The sequence below is a fragment of the Sus scrofa genome, chromosome 7, assembly GCF_054392235.1.
Source record: "Sus scrofa isolate SSC_HxYL_T2T_F1_AM1 chromosome 7, Sscrofa_HxYL_maternal_Yorkshire_Landrace_v2.0, whole genome shotgun sequence".
Taxonomy (NCBI): Eukaryota; Metazoa; Chordata; class Mammalia; order Artiodactyla; family Suidae; genus Sus; species Sus scrofa.
In genome coordinates, this window is record NC_139389.1 from 135,177,904 (window position 1) to 135,199,222 (window position 21,319).

General features: G+C 46.9%; 1 protein-coding gene across 25 annotated transcripts in view; it reads left to right on the plus strand.

Annotated features, from left to right (window-relative positions):
* MARK3 (microtubule affinity regulating kinase 3) overlaps nt 1-17,794 on the plus strand; it is a 110,588-nt gene extending 92,794 nt beyond the window's left edge. For 6 of the 25 annotated variants that reach the window (XR_014811386.1, XM_084970212.1, XM_084970215.1 and 3 more), the window contains 2 exons: nt 7,677-7,934; nt 16,854-17,794. Coding sequence is in view for 19 of the 25 variants with exons in the window: in XM_084970212.1 (XP_084826338.1) it covers nt 7,677-7,934; nt 16,854-17,199 (604 nt within the window). In the remaining 6 variants the exon portion in view is untranslated. Of the gene's footprint in view, nt 1-6,812; nt 6,975-7,676; nt 7,935-13,330; nt 13,358-13,769; nt 14,551-16,853 lie in introns of all 25 variants that reach the window. The other 19 variants (XR_014811384.1, XM_021081594.2, XM_084970211.1 and 16 more) reach the window with 10 other exon arrangements.
* Nucleotides 17,795-21,319: the final 3,525 nt, after the last annotated feature.

Below are 21,319 nucleotides of genomic sequence, written 5' to 3' on the forward strand. Positions count from 1 at the left end.
TCAAACAACATGTTTGATCACTAACTTTCCTAACAGTCTAAAAGTACAAATTCTTTCCTCTTTCCTAAGACCAGACTGATCATTCCACTCCTCCACAGACCATGTAGGTTTGAATTGACAGGAAGGTAGAAGCTTTTTATGTAAGATTATCAGTAACTTCTGGGCTAGATAGCTTACAAATTCATGATCGGTATGTTTGTCTTTTAATGGTGGGCTGCTCCTTAGTCAGTTTTCTTATATTACAGTCACATTCTCAAATCCATCAAACTTCTTTCACTTTAAAGTGATTGGCTAGAAGAGTTCTGTCGACGTAAACCACGAGATCCTACTGGATACAGGGCGGGGAACCATAGGCAAGACCCTGTGGTGAACCAGATGGGAAGAGCACACGTAGAAGTGAATCACTTCGCTGCACAGCAGAAACTAACACCTTCTCCAACAACTTTACTTAAGTAAAATTTTTTAGAAGATAGCTGTAGAAGACTTAGTTAAGAGGATTTTAGTCTACAGAGCTAGAAAAATGTTGCATGACCCTTTTTACAGATTCTTCTAAATTGTTAACTATTCTGTCAGATTTCCTTTTGAACCTTCGGGTGTATATGGTTCTCTGCAGTACGGAGTCAGATGTTTTAAAAGACTTAAGACCAAGGTCTCCTAGCTGCTTCCTTGCTGTGTGTTTGTGTGTGTGCCCGTGCTCCTCTGATTCTCCTTCCATACAGTTATTCAGAGCTCACTCTTTGGAAATAGTTTTAAGAATTCTCTGATCTCTTTGGAGTCATTATCTGTCTGTGTTCTACCTGGAGACACCTTCCTCAGTGGGGCTGCCTCCTTCTTATCCCAACCTGGACCTCATTGCACATGTCGGCATCAATTATTTAATACTTTTGTTTTTGAAAGTGTAGTCTTTATCTTTAGTAGAGCCTCCAGCCACACAAGATGGGCCTGTAGTTTAATAATATCTGCATTGTCTTTTCTATTTTAAAATGAATCAAAAAGTGATGGGAAAACATTGGAGGATTCATTGCCAAACTAGTGGCCATATTCTTTCCTCTCAATTAAGGAAGGCACTAAATGTGATAACTTTCTCACCCTTAGAATACATGCTTGAGTCGTAAATTAGATGCACTGAGTCTTTTCTGTGCACAGATGACTTCTTTAGGAGATTGTTGTTTTTTCCTCTCCCATATATTTATCTCATCCCTTGACTAAAATATTAGTGAGGTACAGGATACCTGGATACATGTTAATTTCTGAAAGAAGGTCATTAGTTTCCATTTTCAGTGTGTTGGTGCTTTTGTTCTTATATATGTGAGGGTTTTATAGAATTCCAACATGAGAATGATCATGGCTAATGAAGCTGCGTGAGTAAAGGCCTTTTTACCATGGTTAAAACATATGTCTTTGTGTTGTGTTTAATTCTGCTTTTGCCCAGTCACTAAGTATGCTTTGAATCAGCAACCAAAATGTTCCATTTCAGAATATATCAAACAGATTGAAAATAGTTTTGCTTTAATAACCATAAGGCAGTTCCCTTGTGGTGTAGTGGGTTAAGGCTCCAGAGTTGTCACTGCAGCTGCTTGGGTTCAATCCCTGGCCCAGGAAGTTACACATGCTGCAGGTGTGGCCAAAAATAATAATAATAAGGATAAGTGGATTATAATTTTAAAGAAAAGCTTATAGACGCAAATACAAAACTGGAAGATTGGAGTTCCCATCATGGCTCAGTGGTTAACGAATCCTACTAGGAACCATGAGGTTGCGGGTCTGATCCCTGGCCTTGCTCAGCGGGTTACGGATCTGGCGTGATCTGGCGTTGCCGTGAGCCGTGGTGTGAGTTGCAGATGCGACTCGGATCCTGCGTTGCTATGGCCCTGATGTAGGCCAGTGGCTACAGCTCTCATTCAACCCCTAGCCTAGGAACCTCCATATGCCATGGGAGCGGCCCAAGAAATGACAAAAAGACAAAAAAAAATAAAATAAAACTGGAAGATTAATAGGAATTTCACAGAACTTGAATCTTAAGAAACATTGCTGTTTCTGTAAGTTACAGTTTAAAAAATGATTCTAAAAAATAAATTAATTAAAAATGATTCTTCCTTAGACCCAGAAATACCAGAAACATACTGCAGTTACTGTTTTGTTTATGTAGATTGTTGTGGGGTAGTCTGTGAAATATAACCAACGTTTTTACCCCTTTTTTGGGGGTGGGGGTTGTGTAGCTTTCACAGCAACCAACTGGATACAGCCCATTTTGATGTTGGGGTTGTCTGTTGTAAGTACAATTTTTGTGACTTTGTGCAAACTTGAAACTCTGCAAAATTTATTGAGTTTACTGTTTCCTAAACAGTAAACTTTGAAGGAAGACAAAAAAATGCATCTACTTTGTTTCTTGCTTTGTGGAACTCATGGTGTGACATGATTAAATATCTAAAGAAATAATTCATTTATCTACCGTAAAGACATTGTCAAAATTTAATAATTTATAGTGAGTATATCAATTGACACTTTTTTCCTAGGAAGGTCTCTGACTTGAAGGAGGGTCGTTTTTTTTGCTGCAGAGTGTCTGTCCGCAAAGTCTTGCTTGCACTGTCCAGCCAGGGGCCAGCATGCCTCACAGAGAACAGATTGAGGATCTCTTTGCTCAGGACGGTGCCTGAAAGCCATCTCCTTCCCCAGTGTCTTTGGGACCATTTATGTTCTCCAGCCTCTTCTTCCCTCCCTTTTTTTTTTTTTTTTTTTTTGGCTTTTTGCCTATTTTGCCTTTTCTAGGGCCACTTCCCGCGGCATATGGAGGTTCCCAGGCTAGGGGTCTAATTGGAGCTGTAGCCGCTGGCCTACACTAGAGCCACAGCAACTGGGAATCTGAGCCGCGTCTGTGACCTACATCACAGCTCGTGGCAATGCCAGATCCTTAACCCACTGAGCAAGGCCAGGGATCGAACCCGCAACCTCATGGTTCCTAGTCGGATTCATTAACCACTGCGCCACGACGGGAACTCCCTTCCCTCCATTGATCCTAACTCCTAATTGGGTCAAGAGACTGTTAGCAGCTGGGCAAGGAGATAAAACACTTACTCTTGACCTGCTCTGAACAGATAACAGAGCACAAAAAAAGTTGTATTTGTCTGTAACTTTTTTTTTTTTTTTTTTTTTTTTTTTTGGTCTTTTTTTTAGGGCTGCACCTGAGGCATGTGGAAGTTCCCAGGCTAGGGGTCGAATCCGATGTGTAGCTGCTGGCCTACACCACAGCCACACGCAACTCCGGATCCTTAACCCACTGAGCAAGGCCAGGGATTGAACCCACATCCTCACAGATATTTGTTGGGTTCATTATCGCTGAGCTACAATGGGAACGCCTATCTGTAACTTTTTTTTTTTTTTGTCTTTTGCCTTTTGCCTTTTCTAGGGCCGCTCCCATGGCATATGGAGGTTCCCAGGCTAGGGGTCTAATCAGAGCTGTAGCCACCGGCCTACACCAGAGCCACAGCAACACAGGATCCGAGCCACGTCTGCAGCCTACACCACAGCTCATGGCAACGCTGGATCGTTAACCCACTGAGCAAGGCAGGGATCGAACCCGCAAACTCATGGTTCCTAGTCGGATTCGTTAACCACTGCGCCACGACGGGAACTCCCTTATCCATAACTTTTTAAAGATTAGTAAACTGTAAGTATCTATTTGTATGGATACCTGTATGTGTATCTCAGAAACAACAAAGTATTTCTTCAAGTAATTGAATCAGGACTCCGTGTTGCAGGTAATAAAAACCTAATTCAAATGAGTTTAAATTAGAAAGGGCATCTATGAATTTCTATAACTAGAAGAGTCCAGGGAGAGAAGGTTCATCTGGTAGCCGTGCTTCTTCTGCAGGAGTTCCTCAGTGGGCTCAGCAGTTTCAGCCTCGACGTCTTCCCACACTCAGCTCTGCTCCCACAGGAGCCCTGGAGCTCTCTCCTGGGTCTGTGTTTTTCAGGCTCTGGCTGTTTGCCTGTCTGTATATCTGTCACTGGCCAGGGTAGCAGGGAAAGTCTGGGGTGGAATCAGTGACATGGAGAGACCAAAACCTATTTCTGTCAAAACAGAATTCAGGTGTTGTTGCCAATGGAAAAGACTGTCAGAAACACAAAAGTGAATCTGTGTTTCGTCTTTAGAAGGTATTTGTTTCCGGTTCTGTGACTGTATTAGAGCCACCCTCCAAATCAGGGGCAGAATTGCCAAAGAGAAATGCAGGGACAAGCAGACCGTCGTGAGCAATTTATTATAAAGACCTCTCCCTCATAGTGGGACTCTTAGAATTCCAGTGTCTCCTTTCAGTTAGGAGAGCATTTGTTGAGCACCTGCTCTGAGTACTGCTGACACTGGGGACCTGGGGAGGTTGCAGGCTGGGTTTCCCAGGGCGCACATGCAGACAGGAGTCACTGCAGTGGAGTGCTGTGTGCAGTAGCAGGTGCCCACACGAAATACACAGAAGGGAATGAATAACTCATGATGGGAGAGGACGCCAGTGACGACTTCATGGAGGCAGTGACCTCTGGGGTTTTGGGTGAAAGTAGAAAGGTGCCAGCTCTCCAGACACAGAGAATAGCTCTCTGACCTGATCTATGACCAAGAGACTGTACCTCATCGGGGGGGCAGGAAGTCAAGTTCCAGGAGATGCCAGTGGAAGGTAAAGCGTGGAGAGATGGCAGGGACCAGGCTGTGGTTCCCTGCGGATGCAACTGGGATGCCAGGGTGAGGCGTTTGAACTTAGCCTTAAAGACTGGGTGCTCTTGCAAGTTACAGTCAGATGAGTTAACAAGTTCAGGTTTGCATTTTAAGACGTTCACAGTTGTGTGCCGTGTGGAAGTGTGAGATTGGCAGTCGGGAGACAAGAGAAGGCAGGTGGCTGAGGACCAGGCCATGAGAGCTGAAGCTCTGGTCAAGGAAGAATGAGGAGGACTGGGCTCCTCAAAGCCCTGTTAGGAAGTTGACACCAACAAGATGTCCCAGTTGCTCTGGATGTGGGCATGAGGGAAGAATCATGGTTTCTAGGTTTCAGGCTTTGAAAGGATTTCTGCAGAAAGACACTGAAGAAATCTAAATCCCTGATTATCCTTAAAGGAAAGAAAATGCCCCTTGGAATTCCAAAGATATGGTGACCAAGCTGGAGTTAAGGATAGGGAGGAATTCCCTCTGTGGCTCAGCAGATTAAGGCCCCGACTAGGATCCATGAGGATGTGGGTTCAGTCCTGGCCTCACTCAGTGGGTTAAGGATCCAGTGTTGCCATGAGCTGTGGTGTAGGTCGCAGACGTGGCTCAGATCCCCTAGTTGTTGTGTCTGTGGTGCAGGCCGGCAGCTGCAGCTCACATTCGACCCCTAGCCTGGCAGCTTCCGCATGCCTCACAATCGGCCCTTTAAAAACTAAAATTTAAAAAAAGATAGGGGAAACTCCCTTAGGTGGTTTTGTCCCATGGCTGTCTGTGCCAGGTGAAACTGCAGGCTTGCAGCCACTTCTGTCAGTCTTTTTCTTCTATAAACAGTTAATTTGCTCTTACTAATTTTCCCACCTTGAGAAATGAGGCTCTATTGACCCCTTCGGAATTATGAGTGTTGTTATAAAGAAGTGAATGTCCCTGAATAGGGAAGTTCTCAATTACATTTAAACTACATAGGATACTCCAATAAATACAGCTGTTCACTACTACACCCATAATTTTACTGACATTTAAAATTTGTCAGGAGGAGTTCCCATCATGGCGCCGTGGTTAACGAATCCGACTAGGAACCATGAGGTGGCGGGTTCGATCCCTGCCCTTGCTCAGTGGGTTAACGATCCGGCGTTGCCGTGAGCTGTGGTGTAGGTCGCAGACGCGGCTCAGATCCCACGTTGCTGGCCCCTAGCCTGGGAACCTCCATATGCCACGGGAGCGGCCCTAGAAAAGGCAAAAAAGACCAAAAAAAAATTGACAGGAGTTCCCATTGTGGCACAGAGGAAACGAATCTGACTAGGAACCATGAGGTTTCGGGTTTGACCCCTGGCCTTGCTCAGTGGGTTAAGGATCCTGAGTTGCTGTGGCTGTGGTGTAGGCTGGCAGCTGTAGCTCCAATTTGACCCCTAGCCTGGGAACCTCCATATGCTGCACCTGCGGCCCTAAAAAGCAAAAAAAAATAAATTTAAAATAAAATTTGACATTGCTTTGGAAACGGGTTGAGAGCCCAGTGTACTTCCTTTTATAGATTCATTTCGATTTGGAGACATCTCAGGATAAGTTTTATTTTATACATAGCTCAGACGACATCATCGTTATTTTCACATTAATATTTACACGTTTGTTCTTTTTTTTAAGCTATTAACAAACCTCTAAAATTACTGTTTTTAAAAAAGCAGATACATGGAGTTCCCGTTGGGGCTCAGCGGGTTATGAACCTGACCCGTATCTATGAGGATGTGAGTTTGTTCCCTGGCCCTGCTCAGTGGGTTAAGGATCCAGCGTTGTTGTGAGCTGTGGTGTAGGTCACAGACGCAGCTGGGATCCGGTGTTTTTGTGGCTGTAGCTTAGGTTGGCAGCTGCAGCTCCGATTCAACCCCTAACCTGGGAACTTGCATATGCCACAGGTTTAGCCATGAAAAGCAAAATAAATAAATAAGCAGATGCAGGTGAGCAGTTGCTCCAGAATCCCCAAAACAAGTTTAAGAGCTTTTTGTTCTTTGACAGAAATGAGATGGTTTGGGGAGGAAGGTTATGTGCTTTAAACAACAGGTTGCTCTTTCTGTCACTGGTCCATCATACTGTTGTTTCTGCCTCTGCCTGAACCCAAACCCCCTCCCAGCCTGACAGAAATGTTCGCTTACGCAGCTAGCCCTGCCTCTGTTTGTACCACATCTTCCACCTGTCGGCTGAGACATCAGAAGTCGATGTCCATGTCAGCCTCTGGGCACCCCAAGATGATGTTACCTCCAATAGACAGTGAAGGAGATAACTTCAAGGCTGTGTAAGAACAATGCACATTCCTTGTGACACTAATGTGTACCCACTGCTGCTTAATTTTGTGCTGTGGATTTTCTAGTCCAAGGTTTCGTTACAGTGGTCCACAACGTCCTTCTTGTGTGTGGTTTTAGTGAAACACATCCTGTCTCATGGTGTCCTTGGTCATGTGTGTGTCTTCATGCCTTTGAATACTATAAACAGCCTAAGAACTCCCCCCTTCTTTCCAGGTTGCTTTCAGCATGTGGAATTTTACAGTACTTCTCATTTTCGTGCTTCCAAAACTTTTTAGTTGCCTATTCTTCAGTTTCACCTGTGTAGCCTTTATTTCTTTTATATTGACAAGGTTCTCTGCATGTAAGCAATCTGAGAGAAAAGCAAAGGAAAAAAAGAAAAGCTTGAGGTAGCTGTTCTTTGTTCTCGAATTCCCCTGCATTAATCTTGTCCTTGAAACATGTATGTACTATTCCCTTAAACTCCATGAGGTTTTGTGTCATCGTATACTGTTCCTTTGGTACCCTTTGCCATGGAACTCATCTTTTGCTCCTAAGTCCTGTAAAATACTCCTTGGTTCTGAATTTACATGGTGGGTTTTCTCCACTTTGTGTAAAAGGTATACTGTGGTTGTAAATGTTTGTGTGCCATGTTTGCTGCAAAGTCAAGATTTGTGAGCAAAAATAATGAGTTTTTTGTTTTTTCGCTCTCATAGCGCTGTTCCTGACCAGAGAGCGCCAGTTGCTTCAACACACAGTATTAGCAGTGCCACCACCCCAGACCGAACACGCTTCCCAAGAGGCACTGCCAGTCGAAGTACTTTCCACGGCCAGCCCCGGGAGCGGCGCACTGCCACATACAATGGCCCGCCAGCCTCGCCCAGCCTGTCCCATGAAGCCACACCATTGTCGCAGAATCGAAGCCGAGGCTCCACTAATCTTTTTAGTAAATTAACTTCCAAACTCACAAGGAGGTAAGTGCCGGTGGTGCTGGGCGGTTGGAAGACACACAGAGCAGCAGGAAATGTCTTCTCCTCCGTTGCGAGAAGCCACCACCCAGATGCTTTTCATTTTGTCTTTAGCTTGTGTCTGTCTGGTTCGGTGTCTAACTCTGTATTTGAAAACCTTTTAGAGGAGAAATTACAGAGCCTAGTCTTTTCACCATAACACAAAAGTTCTCTAGCCCCTGGGTGAATGTAGTTGTTCTTCAGCTGTCTTAGGAGTTTTTCGTGATTAGAGTATTTCTGTTTGTTCCCATCACACATCTCTCCACATGCAGTATGCGCTGCAGTTTCGCAAAGCCCAGACCCAGTGTAGTCTGGGGGCTGGTGTTCCGAAGAGTCGCTGAGGAAGACAGTGTGGTCGTCCCCAGACACAGAGCCCTTCCTCCTATCTCACTTCAAGAACCTAGTGTCTCGGGGTTCCCGCCACGGAAGCCCCGCGGAAACGAATCCGCCTAGGAACCGGTTCTGGGTTCCATCCCTGGCCTTGCTCAGTGGGTTAAGGATCCGGCGTTGCCGTGAGCTGTGGTGTAGGTCACAGATGCGGCTCAGATCTGATATGGTGTAGGCCGGCAGCGACAGCTCCGATTAGACCCCTAGCCTGGGAACCTGCGGGTGTGGCCCTAGAAGGACAAAAGACAAAAAAAAAAGAATCTAGTGTCTCATAAGTTCCCATGTGGCACAGTGGGTTAAGGATCCGGCATTGACGCAGCTTTGACACAGGTCACATCTGTGGTACCAGTTCAGTCCCTGGCCCGGGAACTTCCACATGCTATGAGGATGGCCAAAAAAAGCAGCAGCAGCAGCAGCAGCAGCTAGCATCTGAATGTTCTGCCTTTGAGACAGACCTGATTCTGCCTGTGGAATGGGTAACTCTCAGTAAATCCCCTCTCGCTTTAAAAAAAAAAGAAGGAGTTCCCATCGTGACTCAGCAGTTAGTGAACCTGATGAGCATCCATGAGGACTCGGGTTCTCTCCCTGGCCTCACTCAGTGGATTAAGGATCCACTCCCCGGCCTCGCTCAGTGGATTAAGGATCCGGCATTGCTGTGAGCTGTGCTTTAGGTTGCAAGTGCAGCTCGGACAGCTCTGATTTGACCCCTAGCCTGGGAACCTCCATGTACCCCGGGTGAAGCCCTAGAAAGACCAAAAAAAAAAAAGAAGAAGAAGATGATGATGCTATTCTCTGGTCGTATGTAAAATATTTTGTATGTCAGCAGGCCGTCATTTGGGGCCTTATGAAGTCTTGAAAGGTCCCTTGAGGTACTTTAACTTTATTTCCAGAATCTAGTCTGGAGATTGCAAAGCCTAGAAACCTTGCCTGCTACCAGAGGAAAAAGAAAAGATACCACTTTGCATCATAAGCAGATAGGCAGAGGCATCTTTGGCCAGGACCACAGCCAGGAAATCTGAAGCATCTGCAGTTTTAGGACACCTGGAGGAAGTTCCTGGAGCTCAAGCCTCACTGTGGCTTAGTATGTCCAGGGTGCCCTGCAAGTTTCCCTGCGGCGGCCTCTCTTGTTCATCATCCGTATCTCAGAGCAACAGCGGGGTCTTCCCAGAGTCTAAAGTGATACGTGCCCCTCTCCTCTGTCTCTCTGCTGCCCCTGTGGCCCAGTAGCCTGCTGATCTGTTCCATGCTGTCTTCATTATTTAACCTCTGAGCCAAGTGTCACTTCTCAGTCTCCTTAATTCCTCCAGTCATTTCATTTTGAATCAGTCGTCTGAGACTTAGACAATCACATCAAACTGTCTTTCCTCAGAAGTTCTGTCTGTGGTCAGGCTGTAAGTACAGGGTTAGGGAGGACTTTTTCTTGTCCACTAGCACTGACCAGCAGTCAGAGGAGTCAGAAGTTTCCAGTCCACCCTCATGTTTTCTTTTCAGCCCCGTTACTGAGACATCCCATCCCAGGCTGGGCAGAGGAACAGAGTGGGCCAAAGGGCCTTGCCAGATTTGGGCACCCATTCGTGGCCAGCAAGAGAGACAGGAGTTCAATCCCAGGAGAGTCTGTTGACCCCCCAGAATAATCCGTGGCATCTTTTCAGGGTCACCCCAGGGCTATCCCAGGCCTCCCTGTGCCTTAGCTCCTTCCCCAGAGACAAGGCTGCTCAGTGTCAATTGGTGCCCCCCCCCCGGTCCCTGAGCGCGGGGGCATGTGTGGCAGTCAGAGCTAAGCTCCGGGCACAGGACAGTCGGCTTTGTGTCCTTACTCTTTGGTCATAGACGGGCTCGTCAGATAAAGCCTTGCACATCATTAAAATCCTTAAATTTATTTGTCTCTTTTGTGGGGTTTTTTGGTGATCTTAATACTATTTTTGATACTAAAAACAAGTAATATCACCCATGATGTGTTAAATGCTTACTTACTATGTGCTAAGAGATATAGATGTTTGTAGACTTATGGAAATTCTAATTTTACCTTCATAAGTGTGTGTGTGTGCGTGTACATACACACATGCATTCTTTCTCACACACTCCAGGCTCCACAGTCTACCCTGTGGAATAGACATTTTCCCAGTTTTGAAGAAGGAACTGGAGATGAGGTGCAGAGCAATTAAGGCACCTGTTCAGGATCCTACAGCCAAAGAGGGTTGAGTCAGGTCTGTGACTCCAAACAGGCCCTTTTGAGCCCCGTGCACAGTGCTGCCTGGTAGAAAGCAGTTAAGGACTGGTGCGGACAGGAGTCCTTTACCCTCGTTTTCTAATTAAGTTTATTTCGTGTATTTGAATTGAAACTGGAGACTGAGGCTTCTTGTTAAAAATATCCTAGGAGTTCCCGTCGTGGCTCGGTGGTTAACGAATCTGACTAGAGAGCATGGGGTTGTGGGTTTGATCCCTGGCCTTGCACAGTGGGTTAAGGAGCCGGCGTTGCTGTGAGCTGTGGTGTAGGTTGCAGCATGGCTGTGGCCGGCATCTGCAGCTCCAGTTGGACTGGTAGCCTGGGAACTTCCATATGCCTCGGGTGTGGCCCTAAAAAGCAAAAATATATGCATGTGTATGTATATATATTTTAGGGGGGGGTATCTTATTTTACAGTTTACACCTCCAAGTTTTTGTGGAAAACCTTCTGTCCTATAGTTTGCAGACTGAGGCCTGTAGCCTCCCTTGGTATGTGCTGTACTTCGTTCACAGTCAGTTCATTCTTAGAAGTAGGGTGCCTGCTGCCAAAGCCTCAGCTTCCTATCTTCCCGTAACAGTGATGGCTAGGATTAACGTTCTAGTGCCTGGAAGGCTCACAGGTTGATACACTGGTGGCTCAGCAGGGATCTGGCGTTGTTGTTGCTGTGGCGGCAATTTCATCCCTGGCCCCCAGAATTTCCACATGCCACAGGTGCACCCGAAAAGAAAAAAGCAGTCCTGTGGTACCTGACCAATAATGTTGACTTTTCTCGGGTAGAAAATTCAGAAGTTAAAATATATTTTAGGGAATTCTTGCTGTGGCACATTGGAATTGGCATCTCTGGAGCAGGCTCAGTGCCGGCACAGTAGGTTAAGGATCAGTTGTTGCCACTGCTTCTCGGAGCTGATCCCTGACCCGGGAACTCCATATGCCACAGGGTGGCCAGAAGAAGAAGACTGTGTGTGTGTGTAAAGATCTTTTAATCACTTTTCAGCTAAAATAATCTTTTGAACAGTACTGCCTTATATTTATGTAGTGCTTTATTATTTACAAAATACTTTCACATGCATAATCTTCTCTGCTTTGTATAATTGTTCTGTGTACTGCTTTTCGTCTGATTATGGAATGGTTAGCAGTTATCTACAGTAGTTAGGTACTTTTTTTTTTCTCCTCTGGCTGCACCCACAGCATATGGAAGTTCCCAGTATAGGGATGAAACTTAAAATTGGTTAGTGTATGATGCAGTGCCAAAACCATTCTAAAGTAGAAGGAAAAAAAAATTCCAGAAACTTACTGTCATTTAGCAAATACACGAGTGCCTCCTGTGTTCCATAATAGAACTAAGACTTAGAAGTAACTTGACAAGCTCAGCTCACACTTACCCAGGAATGCTGATTGCATGATCATATAACCCTGATCCATAGTTTGAAGTGTCTTTTGTCAAGTTCTGTTCAGTACAACATAATCATCATTGTAAACTTTTTTTATTTAAGATCAAAGTCTCTTTTTTTTTTTTTTTTTTTGGTCTTTTTAGAGCCTCACCTGCGGCATATGGAGGTTCCCAAGCTAGGGGTCGAATCAGAGCTGTTGCTGCCAGCCTACACCACAGCCACAGCAACTCGGGATCCCAGCCATGTCTGCAACCTACAACAAAGCTCATAGCAATGCCAGATCTTTAACCCACTGAGCAAGACCAGGGATTGAACCTGTGTCCTCGTGGATGCTATTCAGATTCATTTCCACTCAGCCACAACAGGAACTCTGCAAAGTAACTTCTTTTAATACAACTTTTCCAGTTTACTGCATAAAGTATAAAAGTGAAACCCCTACTGTTTATCTTGTCATTTAATTTTCATTCATTTTGATATCTAAAACTCCAGAAAGTCTACTTAATTTTAAGCTCCCAGTAACTTACTACAGTGTTGAATGTCAGTTATATCAAAACTGGAAGGGGAAAAAAAAACCTCATTAACTTTTTTCTTAAAAAATGATTTATATCATACCACTGTAACAGATGTTCTGTTAATGTTTAAATCATCTTCCTGAAATAATGATTCTCTTCATAGATAAACATTTTATAATGAAATCTTTTTTGTTGTTTTTTGTCTTTTTTGGGCCTCACCTGTGGCATATGGAGGAGGTTCCCAGGCTAAGGGTCCCAGCCTACACCACAGCCACAGCACCGCAGGATCCCAGCCACATCTGCAGCCTACACCAAAGCTCACGGCAACGCCAGGATCCTTAACCCACTGAGGGAGGTCAGGAATCGAACCCTCAACCTCATGGTTCCTAGTCGGATTCGTTTCTGCTGTGCCATGACGGGAACTCCTTATAATGAAATCTTTAATGTTTCTTTATAAGGTGAGATTTTTGTTCATAAGATATTCTGAAAAAAATTGAGGAATGTTATTTCTAGTACATTGTTAATGACTTTTCTTTAAACGAAAGAATTTTACTATATCCATCTGAAGAACTTTAAAATTTTTAATTATGTTTTTAAAAATTTATAGCTAATGTCAGTATTTACTGCTGAATTTTTTCTTATAAGTACAGTTTTTTTGTATTTCTATTTAAAAGATCATTCAGTTATCTGTGATAATTTTACTTTTTCATCAGATGTCACCGTCTCATTGTTAGACAGGAGAGAAGCCCTGTTTTACTTGCTGCTTTTTATTCTCTCTGTAATTGACTATTTATCTTGTCCAAGTCATTTTTGTTAATTTTTTTTCTTTGGCTTAATTTCTTTTAGAAACATGTCATTCAGGTTTATCAAAAGGTAGGATTTATATATACACATTTTTTTTTTCAATCCTCACCCCAAAATGGCTCCTGCAATTAACCTCAGGTTTGGCTTTCTAGCCCTGTTTGTGTCCTTAAAAACTAAACTTTCTGCTGAGAACTAAATACTTCTTTCTTTGAAAGGAAACTGGAAAGAAATAGATTAACTCTGTCAGGCATTTTTCAAGGGACTCTGGCACCCATGTAACAAGAGGCCTACGCATGCTCTGTGCATTTTCTTCCTTTGGTAGAATTATTTAGCATCAGATCGTTCTGTCTTCGTACTAATAACACTTAGCATGCTTCTGTTTGAAAAATGAGATGTTCAGTAACAATGTGCAGTTAATGACTAGCCCCAGGCATGCATACGGTAAGTGGTAATTGCGTTGTCGCTTTTTTATTTCATTGAGGATCGTGGGAACAAGCATAAAATTCAAACCTACAGCCTCATTTGTTGGGAGTTTTTCAGAACCTAAGATACGGGTAACTGCACAGCAGAAGTGTTTCCGTGGTTTTTGAGAGTCGGAGAGTAATAGTGTCGTATCAAAAGGCCTGTTTTTCCAGCCGCTGAAGAAAGCGCGTCTCGTTTTCACCTCAAGCACTGTGGTGGACCTTACTCCTGCTGGGATGTTTTTTGGTGCAACGTCTGCCACTGCGGCCACTTGGTGCCTGCACCTCTCAGCTCACCAGAAGGCCGGGCTCTGAGCTTTTGTGTTGATGCCACCAGTGGGTCACTGAGAGGCCTTGTTCACACAAGCTCTTTATCAGAAACTGTGGGAAGAGTGCTTTCTTCCTCTGGGAAACTCCGCTCCAGATTGTTTAATTGGAAACCCATTATCCTTCACAGCGTGATTAAAAAGTGAGAGTCGCTGCAGCTGAAGGCCATGAATGTACTCGACCCCAGGGCGGGGCGGGCACACCTGCTGTGTACATGAAGCAGTTGTGCGGCCAGCCTCCCGCATGGCCTTCTGGACGCGTGGCGAAGCCTCTGGCTGAGAGGAAGCGGCCTAGTCAGCGCCACTGGTGACCACACAGTGCTTTGAATTTGTTCATGTTACGATGTTGCTTTGTGCGCGGTCGTGTACGAGTGTGTAAGACTTCTTTTCTCTTTCCCACTTCTCTGCTTCTCCATTCTATTCCGTTGAGGCTTCCAACTGAATATGAAAGGAACGGGAGATATGAGGGCTCAAGGTGAGGGAAATGATTTTTACTTAAAATGTTTCATAGGTATTTACCTTATTTCTGTGGCAGAGGTAACAGTCCTTTCTGAATGTTCTCCATCGTGCCCCCCCGCCCCGCACGGAGGACTGCATGTTAGGTCAGCACTCTGTGGTCCGGAAGCAGTTGTGCCTCGGCTGCCTCCTCCCCGGTGGGCCTGGCCCACAGGCTGTGCGCCCCGCTGGCCACATGGGGGCGCTGGAGCGCTGCCGCCGCCCGCCGGGTGGACGCCTCCAGGTCCCAGCCCGACCTGGTTTACTTTGCTGTTGGGATGTTAAAATGTGCATCCCTCCTGCCTGAGCTGAGCGCTCCTGACCTAAGATGGGGTTTGGGAGCAGGTGGGAGCACTCGGCATGCTGAGAACGCCTGCGTAGTTCTAGTCTCGAATTGGAAGTAGGATATTGAGTAGTTTTCATATTTCAAGTTAGGTATTTTCTTTTAAGAATGATTATGTAGTTGTGTTTTTTGTTTGTTTGGCTTTTTGGGTTTGTGTTTTTTTTTTTTTTTTTTTTGGTCAAACCTGCCACATGCAGAAGTTCCCAGGCCAGGGATCAAACCTGCATCACAGCTATAACCAGATGCACAGCAGTGACAGTGCTAGATCCTTAACCTGCTGAGCCACAAGGGAACTCTGCTTTAAATTGTGTATAGCTGACATAGCTTGGATTTGGGGCCAAGGACTAAATTTCTCCAATTGTGCCCTTTTTTATGCCATTGCCACTGTGTTCTTTCAGATCCTTGTTATTAGTCCATTTGCTCTCTTGCTGGTCTTCCTACAGCACAGCATGAATCTGACCAACCATGTCCCTATGAGGCCCTGTGTGGCCTCAGCAGGCCGGTTTCTCCTACTCTCAACCCCCAGTTGAAAGTGGCATGCCCTTCTGGGGCCTGCCCATCCTGACCCGAGCAGGCTAAGGCTATCCTGAGTTTGCTTCCCTGGCTGTCATTGGGAGGGAGTAACGGGACCTACCTCCTGGTGTGGTGGGTCACATGCTCGTTAGATGCCAGCGGCTGTGAGGCTGTGCCCGCTGCTCCAGTCATACAGCTTTGATCCCCCTCCACATGCTCAGCCCCAGTCGTACAGCTTTGATCCCCCCCCCACATGCCCAGCCCCAGTCGTACAGCTTTGATTCACCCCCACATGCTCAGCCCCAGCCGTACAGCTTTGATCCCCCCCCCCCCCGCCCCCACCTACAGTTTACTTTCCATACCTCCTTGCCTTCACTTAGGGCGGTTCCTCTGCTGCACACACTGATGGCTCTGCTCTCACCTCCATCGCAGTGCTGAAGTCTCATGGGCTCTTCGTAGCTGTCCTCGCTGCCACTCCCCACACGCTGAAAGCCCTGCCTTTCCCGGGCCTCACACTGCCTGTCAGGGGGGCGTCTCAGTCTGCCTGTCAATGCTGGTTTGTTAAGGGCAGTAATGATTAAATGCCTGAGAGCAGGGAGGGCGTATGTGCCTGTTGTTGGAGTTCCTGGGAGCCCAGCCTGGGACCTCAGCCTGCGCTTTGTGAGTCTGGACAAGCTGGTCCAGACTGTTGTTTCCGTGCTCAGCAGCACATAGGCCTCAACGGTTGGTTTTCCTATTTCAGTAGGAAGATGGTGTCATCTAAGAATTCTTTTTAATGAATAGAAGAATAAGTGCTGAGGGAGGTGGAGGTGACGGAAAGAACGGCCCACCTCCAGCCCAGCTGTCCTTGGCACCTGGGGCCATTTGCAGGGGAAGCGATTTTCAAGTATGTTGAGTCGCTGGGTATCCTGAGTAACAGTGGCAGTTATGATGCGTTGAAATTTTTTAAATTGTGGTGGGAGAGAGAAGCAGCCAGGCTGAACAGAAGTGGAGGCTGGCCTGCTGACACCACCTCCCTCTGCTGGGCCTGCAGAGGGCCCAGAGAGCTCCTTGCCACCTGCAGCCAGCCTGGATGGGGAAGGCTGGGCTCTTGGACGTGTGCTCAGAGCTCTCTACTTTGCCTGATTCCCAGGGATTCTATTTTAACAAATTGTTTTCTTAGTTTTTAAGTACAGATGGCTGGTGAAGATTTTTCAGCCAGGTAGTGTTTTGTTTTTTACACTGTGGATCATGGTTTGTGGGAGTTATGATTTGTAGGGAAAAGGAAAATAGACAATTACTTCTTAGTAAAGAAGCAGCTTACCAAATGTGAGCCTGCTAGGAAAAACATGGAAGTCATTTATGATGCTGTGTCATAGATTAGCTAAAGTACAAAAAGGTTGGTCATCCCCTCCAATTAAGAATAAACCTGCCACTGTGCATTTCAGTCGCAACGTATCTGCTGAGCAAAAGGAGGAAAACAAAGAAGCAAAACCTCGTTCCCTTCGCTTTACCTGGAGCATGAAAACCACTAGTTCCATGGATCCCAATGACATGATGCGGGAAATCCGCAAAGTGCTGGACGCCAATAACTGCGACTATGAGCAGAGAGAGCGCTTCCTACTCTTCTGTGTCCACGGCGATGGGCACGCAGAGAACCTCGTGCAGTGGGAGATGGAGGTGTGCAAGCTGCCAAGACTGTCTCTGAACGGGGTCCGATTCAAGCGGATATCAGGGACATCCATAGCTTTCAAAAATATTGCTTCCAAAATTGCCAATGAGCTAAAGCTGTAACCCAGTCATTATGGTGTAAATTAAGTAGCAGTTTAAAGTGTTTTCCTGAACACTGATGGAAATGTATAGAATAATATTTAGGCAATAACGTCTGCATCTTCTAAATCATGATATTAAAATATAAGGACGCGAGCACGCCTGGGAGCGAAGCTGGCCTTTTTTCTACGAATGCACTACATTAAAGACGTGTGACACGTGTGCCCTCTGTCTTCTTTCCATTGCCCTGGAAGTCAGCACGTGCTGCCATCTCCACGTGCCTCCTGTCTGTGCGGGTGTGAGAGTGGACGGTGTGTGTGCGAAGCACTGCTGCCACAGCAGCTCCTCCCACGGGCAGGGTTGCTTCAGGTACCTCTGCGGGAGGTCGTTTGGTGCTAAAACATTAAAATTGCCAAGGAGGAAGATACTCAGTTACTACTAAAAATTAACTTTGAGACTAGTTGATAATTAATACAGGTTTACAGTTCATGCCTGTGGTTTTGTGTTTGTTTCGTGTTTTTTAGTGCAAAAGGTTTCAATTTATAGTTGTGAACATTGCTTGTGTGTTTTTCTAAGTAGATTCACAAGACAATTAAAAATTCACTTTTTCTCAGTAAAATCTTGCATCGTCTCCTAATACTGTATTTAAGCCTCATGTTAAGGCAATGACTAAAAGTACGTGTTTCTACCTCCACCACCCAGCTGGACAAAAGCAAATGGAAAACGTGAGGGAAACGTTGCGGGCCGGCCGCGTTCTCCTTAATGTGGACCCAGCTTCTTGTGAATACCAGCGCCTTTTTTCCCCAAAGGCGGCGAGGGGAGAAGATGGCCCTCGGGTGACCTGAGAAAGATGGGACTCGGGAGTGGCCGGCAGCCTCCGCTTTGGGAGCCCCAGCGTGCCCCATACCCCGCACCCCGTGTGACGAAACGCCCGGCCTGGGCCGTTCTGGGTTTGTGCTCTGCGAAGTCCGTGGCTTTCCTCTCATGCTTTTCGTGATGCAGCGCGTGAATCAGACCCAAGGCTTTTTTCAAACACCTGCTCGCTTGCCCGGCGAGGGAGATGAGCTCCTCAGTCAGCTTGGTGCTTTAGTTTCACAGAGATGTTGTCACGTTGATTGGTGTCTGTCTGGGTTCTGGTGTGTTGGTGGTGGCGCAAGTATGAGCGTCTGGACAGTCACTCAGCCACAAGTACCCTCTGCCAGGGCAGGGCACTGTTCTAGGAGTTCAGGAGATAACCCTAGCCTCTTAAAACCTAGGTCCTGGAGTTCCCGTCGTGGCGCAGTGGAAACGAAGCCAACCAGGAACCATGAGGTTTCGGGTTTGATCCCTGGCCTCACTCAGTGGGTTAAGGATCCAGCATTGCTGTGAGCTGTGGTGTCACAAACACGGCTCAGATCCTGTATTGCTGTGGCTGTGGTGTAGGCCGGCAGCTGTAGCTCCGATTCAGCCCCTGGCCTGGAAACCTCCATATGCCCTGGGTGTGGCCCTAAAAAAACAAAAGAAAAAAAACAATACAAAACAAACCTTGGGTCCTAACAGGACAGCGGTCAGTAAACAATGATAAAGCATTTAGTATGAAACAGGTAAGTGGCACGAAAAACATCACGGGGCAGGGTAAGGCCTCCCAGAGGTCCCAGGGTCCGAGGAGGTGCCATGGTAAACGGGGCGATGGGTGGGGGCTTCGCTGGAGGCATCCGGGCACCCAGCGCTGGGGCAGGGTGGCGGAAGGTGCGGCCACAATGCCAGTGGCCTGGTGCCCCCTGTCTCTTGCTCTGAGGTGGGAGCAGCTGGAGGGCTTTCCTGGCCGCTGCGAGGGAATCCATCTCGAGGAGCAAGGAGAGGCCAGAAAAGCCACGTGAAGTTGACAGTGAGCAGGCGAGAGGTGATGCTGACCCGCTGAGACCGTGGTTGGATTCTGGGTGTGTTGGAGTAGAGTTGACGGCGCCTGCAGTCAGATCGGGAATGGCTGAGTGAGCGGAAGCTCAGGGTGACTCTGGCTCCCGGCCCAATCCCAGAAAGGATGGGCTTGCTGTCCATGAAATGGGGCAGGTTGCTGCAGGCAGGTTCGGGGGTGGAAGACGGAGAGACCCCAGGAGTCCACGGCAAGTCCCGGGCAAGGGGCAGGGTGAGTGTCCTTTGACCTAAGAGCAGAGAGGTCATCTCACTTGACTGGATCTCTCAGACCTTCATGCCAAGTAAATACGGTCTCTCCTCTTGCCCTCGAGGCCTCTCCTTTCTCCTCCAGACCTTCCGCAGGCGCTCTCCTGAGAGCTCAGTGCGCAGGGCTGCCCGGGCAGGATCACCCTGCAAGGGTTGCCAAGGTTGTGGCTACCACCGCGTTTCTCCTCCTTTTGCCTAGTGTGCGGTTTCAGTGGTTTTCCACGTGGCTGTTCTCAAGGACAGGAGGTTAAACTCCTCCAGGAGAAGCTAGTCTACCCCATGCCCTGACGAAGTGGCCCCTCTACATGCATGATGTTCTTGTGAGAGTTGACTGCTGCCTTGTCATAAGCCATCTCTGCATTTTGCTGTGTTCCTGGTCCCTTGGGAAGTGGTGTCTCTGTAACACCAGTACTCGCCTGCAGAGGTCATCGAACGTGTCCTTGTTGGAAGGCTCTGTTACTCATTGGTAGAGATTTGATTTTAGTGGCAGCGTAGGTCGTGTGCCCTTTAGGGAGGTTAAAACCTGAGCTCTCATCCGCTGCTAAGGGGCCCAAGCCCTTCCTTGACGTGCTGCCTTCTCAGGACACGGCGTTTTTACTCTCTGTACAGTGAGTTTTGAAAGGCAGTTTTCTAGAGTACTTCGGTCACTTGAGACAAGGCCACAGTTTTTTCCTTCATTTACTGCCCTGGAATCCCTCAGGAGTGAGGTGAGGTACCTGGTGGGGCCATGCTACTTGTTTTATTTACCCAACAGCCAGGGTGTTGTCTCACTCCTGAAAATAAGGCTCATGTTCCATTCGTGTCAACTTTTATCTCAGTCAGGCAGATCAGAACCAAGGTTCCTTAACACCATACCTGGTTCTGGAGTTGCCATCGTGTCTCAGCAGGTAATGAATCCGACTAGGGTCCACGAGGACGTACGTGGGTTCGATCCCTGGCCTCGCCCAGTGGGTTAAGGACCCCGCGTTGCTGTGAGCTGCGGTGCAGGTCGAAGGCAAGGTTCAGATCCAGCATGCTGTGGCTGTGGTGTAGGCCGGCAGCTAGACCTCTGATTTGACCCCTGGCCTGGGAACCTCCGTATGGGTGCAGCTCCAAAAAGACTAAATAAGAACAGTGCCTGGTTCTCGTGTTGTCCTTTCATTTCTGAAGGTGAAGACCCATTCAAGAAGCTGTTCGGAAACATGGCTGACTTCAGAAGCCCAACTCATGATGGCTTTCCCAGGTTGTTTTTGTCCAAAAGCCTAGAAAACGACCATGTTTAAAAAAAAATCTCCGTCCATGTGCTATATGGACAGGTTACCTTTATTGGGGAAACCGTCCCTGCAATACCCTCTCCTGCCAGCTCTTGCTGCACGAGTACCGCCTGGCGACCTTGGGATCCACAGGGTGCTTGTGGCTTCTGTGAGCTGATCAGGGAGACACAGGGACTCAGGCCTGTCTCGAGCGCCACATTTTTGGGTCCGTTTCAGGCAAGAAGGGCATCAGGAATATGCTCGAGAATGGGAGTTCAGAACTCTGGATTTTTGGGTTTCGTTGGGTTTGTTGTTGTTGTTTTAATTAGCAGTTTACTGTGAGATCTTTTAGACAGCTAGGCAGTGGCAGTGGGTTTTGTTGGTTGGTTTTTGCTTTTTAGGGCCACACCCACGGCATGTGGAAGTTCCCAGGCCAGGGGTTGAATTAGCTGTAGCTGCCAGCCTACACCGCAGCTCACAGCAATGCTGGATCCCAGACCTACTGAGCAAAGCCAGGGATTTAACCTGCATCCTCATGAACACTAGCCAGATTTGTTTCCACTGCGCCACATCGAAAATGCTGTCCTTTTTTTTCTTTTCTTTTCTTTTCTCTTTTTTTTTTTTTTTCCTTTTTTTGGTCTTGCTTGCAGCCTGTGGAAGTTTCTGGGCCAAGAATGGAACCTGTGCCACAGCAGTGACCCAGACCACTGCAGTGATGACACCAGATCCTTAACCTACTGCACCCCAAGGGA